The 15,122-nt window shown below is 41.1% G+C and overlaps 1 protein-coding gene across 1 annotated transcript in view; it reads right to left on the bottom strand.

Annotated features, from left to right (window-relative positions):
- Positions 1 to 12,105: 12,105 nt before the first annotated feature.
- Positions 12,106 to 15,122, bottom strand: part of LOC140342546 (E3 ubiquitin-protein ligase makorin-1-like) — a 7,228-nt gene continuing 4,211 nt past the window's right edge. Inside the window, exons 2-7 of the mRNA XM_072428752.1 lie at positions 14,698 to 14,783; positions 14,369 to 14,559; positions 13,632 to 13,834; positions 13,349 to 13,459; positions 12,575 to 12,716; positions 12,106 to 12,228 (exon numbers count right to left, since the gene is read on the bottom strand). Coding sequence (XP_072284853.1) covers positions 12,106 to 12,228; positions 12,575 to 12,716; positions 13,349 to 13,459; positions 13,632 to 13,834; positions 14,369 to 14,559; positions 14,698 to 14,783 — 856 coding nt within the window. The remainder of the gene's footprint in view (positions 12,229 to 12,574; positions 12,717 to 13,348; positions 13,460 to 13,631; positions 13,835 to 14,368; positions 14,560 to 14,697; positions 14,784 to 15,122) is intronic.

Genomic DNA, 15,122 nt, shown 5'->3' with positions numbered 1-15,122 from the left:
CCTCACTGCCAGTGCAAGAGACAGCATGGACCACAGGGCAATAGAGAGAGATTTAGGGAGAGAGACCTCACTGCCAGTGCAAGAGACAGCATGGAACACAGGGCAATGAAGAGAGATACAGGGAGAGAGACCTCACTGCCAGTGCAAGAGAGAGCATGGACCACAGGGCAATGGAGAGAGATTTAGGGAGAGAGACCTCACTGCCAGTCCAAGGGACAGCACTGCACACAGGGCAATAGAGAGTTATAGGGAGAGACCTCACTGCCAGTGCAGGAGACAGCATGGACCACAGGGCAATAGAGAGAGATATAGGGAGAGAGACCTCACTGCCAGTGCAAGAGACAGCACTGCACACAGGGCAATAGAGAGAGATATAGGGAGGGCAGAGACACTGCCAATGCAAGAAACAGCACTGCACACAGGGCAATATAGGGAGAGAGACCTCACTGCCAGTCCAAGAGACAACACTGCACACAGGGCAATATAGAGAGATAGGGAGAGAGACATTACTGCGTCTAGTACAGAAGAGATATAAAGAGAGACAGCTCTGCACAGAGACAGCACTGCACACAGTCCAGGACAGATATTGAATGAGATATTCAACTGCCAGTCCTAGAGACAGCAATTAGCAGAAGAGAGACATATATAGACTTCTCTGCCAGTCCAGGGGATATCTCTACACACGACCCAGGAGATTTATATATATTTACTCTATACAGAAAGTGACTCCACTGCCAGTCCTGGAGACAGCCCTGGGACATTTAGGGACACTATGACACTGACACAGGGAGGGAGGTGTCCCCATATTTAGGTAGAAATGACAGCTTTAGTAGGGGGCCATGCATAGTGCGCACACTGTGTGCTGAACTTCAATGGAGAATTAGACATACAGATAGAAATGGAGAGGTGAAATTCATTATTGTGGCTGATGGGAAGAAAATCACTCCCCTGCAAAAGTAGCTCAAGTATGTAACTGACATCATCAAGAGATTATTGAGAGTGTTACTACCTGATCTCTAAATTATGGTAGTTAGTTGGGAGACATCATAGAAACCAGCAAAGCCAACAACTCAAAGTACAAGGAGGACAATTCTCTGTCTGGCAATCACTGGAGCTGATGAATTAAATGAGGGAAGTCACAACAAGATTGCCCTGCGATGCTAAAACAAGTCATCTGTTCCTATAGCAACAACTCTTTCTATTTGGCAGTTATAAATCAGCCCCATTGGGTTCATGATGGAATATTGGGCTGTGGCTCTGCTTGTACAGACGGGTCACTTGGGCACCTACCGGCGCTGCTTAATCGCTGCTTTATGTAGCAGATAGCCAGACACTTAAAGATTCCAGGAAGAAGCTATCATTTTAATAATGAAACGGTTTCATTTTAGAAAAATTGATTCTAGCCAAGTAGGAAATGGGCTATAATTAATAAGTGCAGGTTGTAATTAGTGTGAGTGGTATAAACTCAGTTTTCTCTTTATAAATGTGTGTATCAAATGTCTAGCTTTCCTTGCTGGAAAGAATAAAAGCTTTAAAAAAAAAAGCGCCCTGAGTCTTGACTCCCTCTCCCCTTTCTTCTCTTCACTAATGTATCTCTTTTTGCCCCCCACCCCATCTCATACCCTTTAGAGTATATATTGTTCTCCTCCATCCTGTCTCTTTTCTCCTCTTTCTCTTATCTATCCTTCCTACTATTTTTTTGTAAATACCTCCTCTGTGACCTTCATCTACCCCCCTCTTTCTCTCCATCTCTCTTTCTCTCTCTCTCCCTATCTCTTCCCCTCTTTCCAAATTCACTCTCCTCTTTCTCTCTCTCTCTCTGTCTCTCCCTTTTCCCTTTTATTCTCTCTCCACCCTATCTCATCTCTCTCTATCTCCCCTGCTCTCATCCAGAAGATACCCTAACTTTTGTCTTCTTCCCCCATCTCTTTCCATCTGCCTCTCCTCTCTTTCCCCTCGCACTCCCTCTTACCCCTATATTTTTCTCTCCCCCATCTCCTTCACCTCCTCTCCTTCATCAATGTCTCTCTCTCTTTCTTATCTCTGGTTCTCCCAGTCCCCTGCTCATTTCCCCCTGTGTCTTTCCCTCCTCTTTCAGTCTCTGTGAATTCTGTATTTCCACTCTCTACTTATTATTTCGCCTCCTCACTCTTTCTAGTTAGCAGCATCACATGTAGAACCGCTTCCACTGAATCTGGTGATGTGTGATGGACATTGGGGAATGAGATTATGATCACATAAAGTGATAATATATCATGAGTCACCCAATCTCTTAGTCATTGTGATTTTCACATTCGGCTAACTCTATGGTGTGTAATGTATGTTTACTTAAGCTGCGTACACACTTCCAAATTTTATCGTTGGAAATGCACGACGAATGAACGACGAACGACCGATTGGCCAAAAATCGTTCGTTAAAAAAGTAACCAAGGACGCCGACGAACGAGGATAGTCGTTGGAAATGAACGACCGGACCGGCGGATCGGATTGGACTATCGGATATTGGACCATCTATCGTGTGTACGGTCGTTCAGTGATCGTGCGTGGTCTGAGCATGCGCGATGAACGAACGTTCGATCGATACAGGCTGTATTGTGTATATGAGTGTGTGTGTGTGTATATATAAAAAAAAAAAAAAAAAAATCCTAAAAAAATAAGAATGATAACAGATGAGAGTAGGGGGTTGTAACTTGACCATTCATCAGATTTCAATAGCAAACAAGGGATAGGATAGTACCTGTTAGTGTCAAAGTTTGCCTGCTCCCTCTAGCTCCCCTATATTCCTAGTGGCTCTTGGTTGTTATGGATTTTATACAGGCCCATAGGAATGTGTGGGAGGTTTCATAGAAGCAATGTAGGCAAGCTTAGACAATACCAATGTATTGGGGTAGAGCAGGAAGGCTGCATGCTATTGCAGGTAGAAGGTACCGGCTCTTCTATTTCAGTGGCTTTTATTTCAATTAGTCATGTTAAATTTTGTAATGCAACAAACCACATTTTTTTCCCTAATACTTTACTCCTATGGAATATTTTGCATGATCAATAAACACCAGTTTTATGTGTGAATTATTAGTTTTTATTCCTACAAACTTAAAGATCCTTTGAGTGAAAGTGTGAGCGTGATGTTTGCTTAGTTGTATGGTACAATGGTCATCTATAGCTATTCACTCTAATGCTGACTGGTGTAACAAGTTACAGCTGTTGGTCATAATATACTGTCACCTTCTTTTACAGAATACCTTGGTACGATTGGAATTCTAAATAATGGTTCAGCTGTAACAAAAGGGTTAACATGCTGATTCACTAACATTGTCTTAATGCTTCATATCAACTTTTATGTTTAATTACATAGCACTTGCCTGGAGATTATGCTTATTATTGATGAAATATAATGAAAAGCAACATTTGTATGTAATTGTTCTATTGATCAAATATAATGAACAGGGAAATTCGTAATTAAAATAGGGGTCTTGTTAGTCATTTCATTATACAAATAATGATTAAAGAGCAAAAGAAATATTAGGCCAACATCAATGTACCAAAATAACCAATCACTTTTCTTTTTTTCTACTACTCTGAACTGAAAAGTAAAATCCACCAAGCATTAACTGGAGAGCCACATGTTTAGAACAAATTGCCTACAGCATTATTAGTAATAATTAGGTAATTACCACTGTAGACATTAAGTGAATTACTCTTCAGTAATTAAACTAGAAATGTCAATTCCACTTTCTTGAGCTGTGGTGCCCAACTGACTAGCCTAGGGGCCACCTGTAGCCCTGTAGTGTTCCCATGGCAACTATCTTTGTTGGGAATGTGTTTTAGGATATAAAAGGACCTTTATGTTGTGTTTTCACCATCAGATTTCCCAAGGAGTAGAGAAGAACATAATTGGACATATTGTTGGGTACTGCAGTTGGCATACTTGTCTCTGTTGGTGGCTCACAGGCATCTAGCACTAATGAGAATCCCCAGTGCAGTGCTGGCTTTAGTTTCACTATATTAGAGTTTTAATGTTTGTCAAAAATTTTACCACAACATTTGAAAAAGAATAAATAAAAAAACAACAGACAGTGGAATTTCCTTAGTTTTTAGCAAAATAAATCTGTTGTATTCTTCAAAGATGTTGGCGGTTAAAGGCCACATTTGAGGTTTCTGTGATCAAACTAGCTTCATGCTGTTCTAGATCAATTTATATTGAAGGGGCATTGCAACTGTGTTTAATCACCCTTTTTTAAAATATTATCAAAGTGAAACCTTAGATGTTTGTTTAGCAAAGGGTCAGTGACTACTTGTAGGACATTTATCTAGATGGGTATCTGGTTCCTTCAAGTGGTTGTTTTTCACTGACATGTACTTCCAGTAGTTCTTCTGTCTCCTTAAAGGTACGTACACACTTCCAATTTTTATCGTTCCAATCGAACGACGAACGATCGATTGGGCAAAAAATCGTTCGTAAAAAAGTAACCAACGCTCTATCGCTTAAACGATCGTATCTATTGTGTGTACAATGTCTACGAACGATCGTGTCGTTACCTCTATGTGCAGGATCGGTGCTATACGATCGTTCGTGTATATCGTGCAGGAACGTTCGTCATTCGTTTTCCGACGATAATAATTGGAAGTGTGTACGTAGCTTAATTCTGAAATCCCTTTGGTCAGCTTCTGGGTTCATATACTTTGGGCCTGATTTATTAAAGCTCTTCAAGACTGGAGAAGATAGACTATCATTGGAAAACCTGGGTGATCCAGCAAACCTGGAACCACTCTAGTCCAGAATTGACAATTGTTGCCAACAAATAGCAAACTAATTTTCAGAAATTTATTCCAGGTTTGCTGGATCACCAAGGTTATCCCACAATAGTCTATTTTCTTCAAACTTGGAGAGCTTTAATAAATCAGGCCCGTGTCTCATCTGCTTCCTTTCCTTGGACCGCCTGCATTTCAGATCGTCCTATTTTGTCCATGCACCAATATTCTTTTTATGTTCTCAGGCCGTCTATCCACCTAGAACGGCATAGATGAGAATGACCATTCATGTCACTGGGCATCTTGATTGCTCCAGCTGCCTTTTTAATATCATTTCTTTCCACTTTTAATTTACCTGTCTTAGATTATGTTGTTGATTGTACATTATTGCTCATCGCTGTTCTTGGATTGACTTTGCCGACCTTGTTTGTTCTGCCCTTCAGCACAAAATTTCTTGGAGACACTGAAATACTAGTACAAGTAAGCAGCTGCTTAAGCTTAAAAGCCCAACTCCTCTTTCTTTCCTTTTATTTGGATACATTTTTAATAATGTGTGTATGCTGCCTGTGACCCAGTGGAAAGGGGTAGATTTCAAAGCAGTTCATGTCCCTGCCACAATAGTACAAGAAATGAGATGACAAACAGTAAAAATCTAGACGCGGGTTCTAACTCTTTCCCATTTCTCTGCATAATAAGTGTTTTTGTTATTGTCTGTGTCCTGTGTGATGAACCTGTTGTCACTTTGATATTAACTAAGAAGAGAATTCTCTAATGAAACCTTGGATAGCAGTGAAAACCATGCAAGTTGTAATCCTTTCCATCCTATAAAGAATATTTTTTGCAGAAGATAAGCTTTAAGGTCAGGGGTGTAGTTGTAAGTTGTAGGCTATCCATGGTGAGTGTAAAGAGAGAGCCTATACAGGAGTCTGGGGCATTCCTGAAAAACAAGAGGGCATGCTGTGCCCACACGTCCCCGGTCCACTACACTCCTGTTTAAGGTCCCATTCACACCTATGCATTAGTAATGTCTGTTTTATTATACAATATCTCAATGCACAGCATTGCTTGTATTGAGCTGCCTTACAGTGACATTCAGTTTTAATAACCTGCCACTGCATTAATCCAACATTCAGTACAATCCACAGTGTAGGAAAAAGTATCACATAGTCCAGTTTGCCTGTTTGTAATGTGTTGCCAGATGAATGGGCTGCCTTATCAAAACATTTGTTGGATGTGTAGAAATGCTGGTGATGGTTAGTGATTAATTTATGAATTTGCATTGCACTGAATTTGTTAGGTAATAATAATCAATTTCTAAGGCTGCATACACACACTAAATTATTGTCCTTGGAAACCCGCCAACTCTCCCATGGAAGGTCTGAGCCTGAAATGGGAGAGTGGGCGTATGTGTTCAGAGAGATAACCCAGCCACCACCCTGACCCTGCAATTCCATAAAGGGACATGGTCTGAGACTCTAGCTGGTGCGCCCCCACTGGTGCGGACCAACAAAGAATTCTTTGCAAATTAAGAGTGGGTAGGCATGCCCATTCCCAAAAAAAAGGTGTTCCCACCTTTGCCCGCCCCACTACACCCCTGTGCATGTACTCCCCTGCCTTCTTTTGCTTTTCTCTCAATAAGGCTATAGCCAGCTTTGTTAAGGCATCATTCAAGGTTACCATTTCATTTCCAGGCTGAGGAGCTTGTTCAGAGACCATTTACACCGTGGTGCAGTTATTGGATATAGTAACAAATGCCAGACAAAGATCAGCCCCCTCTTCCTTACTCTATAGCCTTGAGATCTGTTTGGCAGTCACGCTTCCTATGTTACTTCTCCACCTTCAACATGTTCAGCATACAGTAAATCAACATTATTACCTTTGTCCAATTAGCAGGGAGATTATCCAGGAATCACTGAACTGGAAATGGAATTGGCATTGAAAGTATTTCAATGGTGTATATATATTTTTGCCTGATGTTATTACTATGTACTATTGGAGGATACTTTTTGTGCCTTTACCAAAAATGATAGATCCTTGCAAATTGTTTGAGGCAATTACATTATTTTAAATACTGATTTTTTATGTGACATCTTGTAGAAAATGTGTCCAGGGGCAAACAAAGTGGCCACTAAAATGTGTTTTCTGGTCCCAATCTGTTTTAATGACTACAGTTGGCTCCAGTTCCACTAGAGCTTTGCACTGGAGGCTTCTCAGACCGAATATTTTTGGTCATTTTTCAGCCATGTATAGATTTTATGTTTTTCATCAAGATATCTTTCATAGCTCAATGTGAAATAAACTGTACTTTAAATATTTCCTTCTAATATATGTATAAAAAATACATCTGTATCACCCACTTTTCAATGCCCTTCTGCTAGCAACAACTCTGCTCAGGAATCTCATTCTCTGGTCACTCCTAGTCTAGATCAGTGGTCACCAACCTTTTCGCTCCCGAGGACTACTAAAATTACCGTCTCCTGATCATGCATGTGCGGGGAGCCGGGTGTCACTCAAAGGGGGAGAAACCTCCCCCATAGTGACGCCATGATTACAAAACTCTGCCCAATCTCCCATCTCAGAGCTGAGCCTGCAATGGGAATGTGGGTGGGTTGTGTCCAGGGACACAGCCCGCTCACCTCCCTGAGCCTAGAAACTGTTCAGGGAATGTGGTGCGTGGCTCTGGCCAGTGCGTCCTCCCAGCAGTGTGCTTCTGCTGACCCCACTCAGGGGTGCACTGACCAGAGCCGCGAATCCCCAAAATTTTCTCGCGACCAACAGCAGACCACTGGTTGGCGACTGCTGGTCTAGATCATGTGACTCTATAACAGCTGCCTCAGAGGACTAGAATATTCAGCAGACATGCTCCACCTTCTTTCAGGAAAGTCAACACCACCTAAACTGTCTCTTCTCCAGTACTCCTTCTAGTGGTAGGTATGGATACCTGTGGGTCACATGGTATTCATTGATCACATGATCTTCCCTATATAAAGAAGTGACCGGCAAATGGAGGTTGCCTGAATAAGGAGTTTTACTGGTCCTATCCAGTGAGCAGTTACTGGCTCCTGTGTGTGCGGGGGCTACATTCTGGGCACCACCTTCTAAAGTCCCCCCTTGCTGGGTGCACTGGTGAAGCTTCAGGCTGGTATCTTAGACTCTGCACCCCATAAACGTCTCTGCCAAGCGGGCTGATGACACAAAGGGTCCACTATCCTTAAACAGGCCAACAATCTACTTTTGAAAAACATGCTATATTTAATGTATTTTATCTGACCACAACCAGTGGAAAATGTTGTTGGTCCACCAGTGGGGTCAGGGGAAGGACCATGTCCCCTGTATAGACACCACTCGCCCACTCTCCCATCACAGGCTCAGACCTGCGATGGGAGAGTGGGCAGGTTCTGCCATCATGACTTCACTTTGGGGGAAGTTTCTTCCCTTTTGAGTGACACATGGTTTCCCGTGCATGTACGGTCCGGATTCGGTGAATTTAGTAGTAGAATTCCATAGGTCTGAAAAGTTTGGTGACCATGGATCTAAAGTGTAACACTAAAATACCTTCATCTTCTTCTGGTAGGCACAAGAAATCTTGTGTGGGTTGTGCTTTGCAATATTTTGTATTATTATTGTGTGGTATGCAGTAAAGAAAAGTTTACTCTGTAATAAAAATTTGTAAGGATTCTTCATGCCTAGAGTTAATGCAAATCAAACTATATTGCATTATCCCTTTTACAGGCAGCAGCTGTCTCCATGAATGGCTGTGCTTGGATAGTCTGTAAACTTCGTTGCACAATAACCTCAGTGGCTTAGCAAAAACAAGTATGAGATGACTCAAGAAAAAAAATCTTAATAGTGCTTTAAATATATAGTAATACATATAATGTATACATACTATTACATGGTGCAAACAAGAGAACAAAGGTAATACAAATAATACTAAGTCATGGAGGAATTTTGGTAGCATGTGTGACAAAATGTCAGGTCAATATACAACAATATTATAGAAAAGAGGGCCATGACCTAGCAAGTTTACAATCTAAAGAAAGAGATGAAACATAAGGTAGAGAGATTATTAGTCTATATAAAGGGTGGTAGCAAAAGGCCTGCCTGGGAAGAAGAAGGCAAGGCTATAGTTAGTCAATAGCTGGACAAGTTTTCTTGGTGCGATTATATGCTTGCTTTAGGAAGTGAGTTTAAGAATGTGTTTGATTATCTTTAGGGATGTTAAACTCACAGTGTATTGTGAATGATTCCATAGGAAAGGTAAGGTGCATGCAAAGCTCCCTGGATATGTTTGCGAGGAGGTGACTAGGTTGGATGAGAGGATAAGTACATTTGCAGAGTGGAAGTTACACTTGGGATAGTATCTTAGTGTCACGCTTGGGGGGACAGGGCCACTAGGGGGCGCTACAGCTTGCACGGGAGTGGTGTGAGCCCTGAGAAGGGCCAAGGGGCTGGGTGTAAGCAGTAACCAGGTCTTCTCCAGAGCCCCTAGTGGTGAGGATGTTGTGCTGTACACGGTACCAAATCACAAAGCTGAAGAATAGTCGAGGAAGGCCGTGGTCGAGGCAGGCAGCAAGCAAGAGAGGTCAGGTTACAAGCCAGCCTTTTTCCTAAGTGGTTGAACATGATGGACTTATGTCTTTTTCAACCTAACCTACTATGTAACAATGTAACAATGGGTTAACACAGGAACAGGACACTTAAGGGTGTGTATTAGAGAGGACTTTATAGGACAGGGTTTGAAGCTTGTGATGTGAAGTGAAGTGAATAACAGAGGGAATCAGCATATAAGAAGCTAAAAAAAAGAGGTGAATGATTTAAGAAGTCAAGTTCAAGACGAATTGGAGTGCTACCAATAGGCTCCCTGGTAGACTACACAGAAGGGTGTTATATTAGTCAAGTGGGGAAATGATAACGGCATTCACCAAAATTTAGCATTGGTTTTGTAGGATGAACGAACAAATACATCAGATATTTTTATTTTGAGCTGACAGAAGCTGCTTGGTGTGTTAACAGGGTTGTAGTCGTAAAAACACCCCTGCTGTCCACCCACCCAAAAGTGGCCCTTTTCCTATTAACCACCCTTGTAAGATGGCCCTTCTCCTACCTACTTCCAAAGTAAGGTGGCCCTACTTACTACCAATGTATGGGTGCCCATATCCCACTAATCACCAGTGTAATGGGGTCCTTTTTCCACTGATATTCAGAATATAGTTGCCTTTTCCCAATGCATATTGCCATATTGGGTTCCAGGCACAGTTTTGTCTTTACAGCTATTTTTTAGAAGGGGTTCCAGACAAAAGGTACATTGAGAGTGCTGCCTTTGTCACCAGTACCTTGCATAGCACTACAAAAAAAGTATCTTGTCTGTTTTTACCACAATTAGGTGCATTTGAAATTCATAAAGAGATTGGAATACTAAATGCAATGTGTCTGTAATAAGCACTATACATGTCTAGCCTTGGTCTATTTAGCATACAGTATAATACAGAACCATGTTTACTTCTGGGGTGTTGTGGGGTAGGAACAGGTGGGAACGCCACGCGGTCAGGAGAAGGAACTCCGCTGTGGGGGTCGCACCGGGCCAGAGCCGTGAACCATGTCTCCCACATAGATTTGCAGGCTCAGGACGGTGAGTGGGTTCTGTCTATGGACAGAACCCGCCCACTCTCCTAATGCAGGCTCAGACCTGTGATGGGACAGTGGGAGGTTCTGGCATCATGACGTCACTATGGGGGAAGTTTCTTCCCCATTTGAGTGACACATGGGCAGGGGTGCAGTGGGGCGGGCATGTACCCTGCCCCCTCTTCTTTTTTAAGACTGCACCCCTAGACCTGGGGCTGTGAACCTTTCAAAAGATTTCCTATGACATTTTAGCAACAAAAAGGAAAATCTCTGGGATGATTATCTTATAGACATCATCATAGGTCTAACGAGTTGCTCTAATGGAAGATTTCCCCTCACTCTCTATTTTGATGCCAATTTTTTTACATTTTCTATCATTTATGTGAAAGAGGTCACCTACAAAAACAGAGGGTGACTCTCACCCTCACTCTCAGTAGGGACACAGATTGGAAATAAAATCCCAAACAAATTCAAATCAGTCATACCAAAGTTCATTATCAAAAGCATTTGTTTCCTGGAGTTCTATGAAAACTTGAACCATCATTATGTTTTGTGGGGCATCACTCCATAAAACATCCATTGTTTTTTGTAAATTACAGAGCCTTGGTTAAGGATTGCTGATATTGTCTTCTAGGTCTGAGTGTGGAAGAGGACCCCTGTTGATTTTAGCTTTTGTTTACTTGGTCATTATTGTTTCCTCTTTCTCATCCATTGAGGTGCACAGGGTATGCTGTCTCCTAAAGGATGATTGGACACTGGCATACTAAACAAAACTGAAAGCCTGCCCAGGGTAGCCACTTTTTTTACCAGCACGCCTAAAATTTAATACTAATGTAGTTGAAGTTTTTTGCACAGCAAAGCTACTTTCAGCTTTGCTGTGCAAAAAACTTTGCCCACATATCATTCAAGACACAAGAGAAGGTCCTTTTGACACACAGCTTCCTGGTGTAGCTATAATCAGCCTAATCCTAACAGCTTTGCATGTGAAACCCCCTGGTAGAGAAAGCTTGGAAGTGACCTTTGGGGAACTGGATTCCAGAATAGTTATTGCGAGACCTCAGTCTGGTAATAGGCTACTCTGTAAGAAGGTTTGTTCTGTCCTTGCTGCCCACATAACATGACCATGGTCACCTACAACCATCCAACACTCATCTACTACCAGCTGTCTGGGTTGCTCAAGTACCTGAAGGCTTGCCCTGAAGCTTCCTTACTGATCTGCGGTCACAGCATATCTGATTCTAGACAGTCCCACTATAAATTGCAGCCATTATCATGTTTAAACCCCTTTAGCTTTAGAATTATTGCACTGATTGCCATAAAAGGCAGCAAGGATAGATGTGGCTCTGTGTAACATCTGTGCTATACAAATGTAGAAATTTGATTAGGAAAAACTATTGCAAATGAAAAGAAAATCCACATTTTCTGTTTTAAATCTTTGTTTAGTATTTTTTATTTGTTTTGTTTTTTGTTTTGTTTTTTAAACAGGGAAACAAACACTCTGGGGAAGGGGGAAAGGCAAACGTCTGAATAAAAATGAGTACAACAGCGCCTGGAATATTAGGCTTGCCTAGGAGAAACACAGGCACTGCCACAACACCACAGGATATGGCAGGATATGGCTGACATTCCAAACTCCTCTGACTAGTGCTATAGGTCCAGGTCATATAAATAGTCCAGATCTCAATAAAATAAGTCCACTTGTCATCCATCCTCTGAGTCTATTCTTCCTTGTCATAGGTATTTTCCAATAAACATTTCACTTATCATAAAGTTAATAAGATCCGCCTCGCTTAAGGGATCGCTGTTTTTTCGTTGATGTTCTTCAATTTCCCACATCACGTTCCTAAGATGGGCCTAGGAAAAGGTAAAGAGATAGGATCAGTAAAGGTTTCTAATCCCTTCAGGGCCAGAGATCATTGAGGTCCAGGGTAAACTAAAACTGTAATATGTATATGAGGGGAATAATACAAAACACACTAATATTTGCCATTGCTTACTGAATAGAATTTGATACACTTCTACCAATAGCTACATTGTTACAGCAACATTGAGAACAGAACTTAAGTACAGTCACATCCCATCTATGGGAACATTTCTGTGTACATAGAACCCATCCTTACATTTCCATGTCCCATAGACAACATTGCCACTATGTTTATAATAAAGACATTCACAAGATATTGCAAGGGGAGAAACTTACCGGGCACCAGCTTAACGTATCCTCTCTTTGTTGTGGCTGTGGTTCTTCTAGAGAGACATCGGGGTACTCGTGTTTGTAAAAACAGTTGTTTCCAAATGGACATTTACCGCTGCCTTTCCTAAAATACTGGCAGGATTTGTTTCTGGACATAAACAAGAAAAACCTTTCTTTACTTTTACTGAACAGAATGAGTAGTTTACACCACACTCCTGGCATCATTTCCTTTAGTATTTTGTAACATTACTTAAGAAATTGTATCTAATACATGCTTTTTTTTTACTCACCTTGAACACATATGTCTAAACAGATTTAATAATTTTGAGGCAATAGGAGATATAGGGGCCCAGTCCTCCTCTCATGTCACTTATGTTAAAAAGAGAAATTCTGCAGTGCAGCAGTAAAGAACCGAGCAGGACTGAAAACACTTTGAGATTTGAATACAAAGACATTTTTCAGTGCTTTAAACTAAACCTAGTGTATATATTGTGGAGCTGTACTAGTTTTTTTGTCTAGACATAAAATATGATGCAGTCAGGCCATTTTTAAAACCCCAATAAAGATACAAAAAGAGTCCTTTAAGCAGCTACTGAATAACTGGGCCTTTACTATATATATACTAAAAATTTGTGCATTGGCAGTCATTTTTTAATCTATAGATACTGACACTCCTCTTGCTGTGACCTAGAATCATGTAATAATAAAATACAAGTTCAGATGCACTCAGATCAAGTGTTCTAGATCTCTCCCCCAGTGGATGTAGAACATAGGTCTTACCTCATGACCTCCTTGTACTTCCGGATCAGCTCTTCTTTCTCATACTTTTCCACAACCCAGTACTTGCTTGGAATCACTAAGTTTGATTTGATGTGGCATTCTGGACATGATCTGCACACACAAAAAATGCACAATATAAGCGTTTCTGAAGAAAGCAATCCACACAGTCCAATTAGCGCCACCATTATTTGTACATGTTCTGTCTCATGTGTTAGCAGAATATATTTCTCATTATTATTTTTTTTAATCACACACACTGTGTACATACAACCAGATAACTTACTTGATGAGTCTGTTCTCACGCTGTTTAGTACCCCTCCATCTTCGTATACATGTCAGACAGTAGGAGTGTTTACAGTTGGGCATTATTCCAAAACGCCTTTCGGTGATGTTTGGTTTCTCATAAACCACCTCCATGCAGATGCCGCACACAACGTCCTTACTGCGCTGGATGGCCATGTCTTTTTCATGCGCCTCAATGCAAAGCTAGATTAGAAAAAGAATATATTTAATAAGGAAACTACACAGCATTTTCACTTAATACACATTTTGAGTTTATGCATAAGTTATTTCTGATGCAGTTTTTACAGTGCTTTGAAAATGTATTCATCTCCCTTTGGTTTCAATACAACCTAGGAATAAAACTGATTTTTGGAAGGGTAGCACCATATGATTTACAAAACAAAGCTACCACTTGGTAGGTGCATATGTATTTAGAATTGAAGAGGGTATGCTTTCTCTTTATTGTAAGACAGTACAAACAGCAAGGGGGTAAATAATTGCCTATAGTATGATACATGCTTTAGATTCACTTTAAGGTACTCCTCCATCTCAAAATGCATGGGCTGCCTTAACCACACCTCCCAAATACATGCAAAGCATAAATAGGCCCTTAGAGGTAAAGATGACATAAAAACCTAAATCACTTATATTTATCCTCTACCAGCTGAGAAGATTTCTCATACACTTGAAAAACATGTAGGTAAGTTAGAAGGTAATTTAAATAGGTTTCCTCTGTACCTTAATGTGTTCCGTCCTCTGAGCCAGGTCAGTGGGATGAAGGATCCGTAGCCCGCATATAACACATAGGTCTCCATGTGAATAAACGCACTTCACTCCGTAACGGCATTGCTGCACTGAAGCATAGGGACAAATCTGCTTCTTCGGGTTAGCCAACAGCTCTGCTTCCTGAATGTCCTGGCCAGATGGTGCTGGAAAGAAAAATAACTAAATTACACAAGAATTTCGAGGGGGAAGAGAGCTGTATGAAGTTTGGCCTTTATGCTGCCACAGAGAATATTAAACATTTTCTATGATGAATGACAAAAGAAATTGTTCAAAATTATTACCAGGTCCGTTGTATCCTTGACCCCGCATAAATTCCTCGGCATTGTCCCAGTCTTGTGCTTGTCTCGGTGGTTCTGGGTGTCCATATCTTGGAGAGAAGAAGAAAAAGAAATTAGCAATGTGCATTCTTATGAAGCCTTAATTGGCATAAGGCCAATGTGGTTCTGATTTTTAAAAAGGGAGCAAAGTCATTACCAGGTACCTACAGACCCATTTGTTTAACGTGTAGTAGTAGGAGTAGTAGTTGATATAGTGTACTTGGACTTTGCTAAAGCATTTGACACTGTACCCCATAGACGGTTAATATGCAAGTTAGGGTCGATAGGTTTAGAAAGACAATCTGTAAATGAATTAAGAACTGGCTTAAAGACCTCATCCAGAGAGTTGTAATTAATGATTCATACTCTGAATGGTCTAAAGTTATTAG

Source organism: Pyxicephalus adspersus, chromosome 12 (assembly GCF_032062135.1).
Source record: "Pyxicephalus adspersus chromosome 12, UCB_Pads_2.0, whole genome shotgun sequence".
Classification (NCBI taxonomy): Eukaryota; Metazoa; Chordata; class Amphibia; order Anura; family Pyxicephalidae; genus Pyxicephalus; species Pyxicephalus adspersus.
This window is presented reverse-complemented; position numbering and strand designations above follow the sequence as displayed.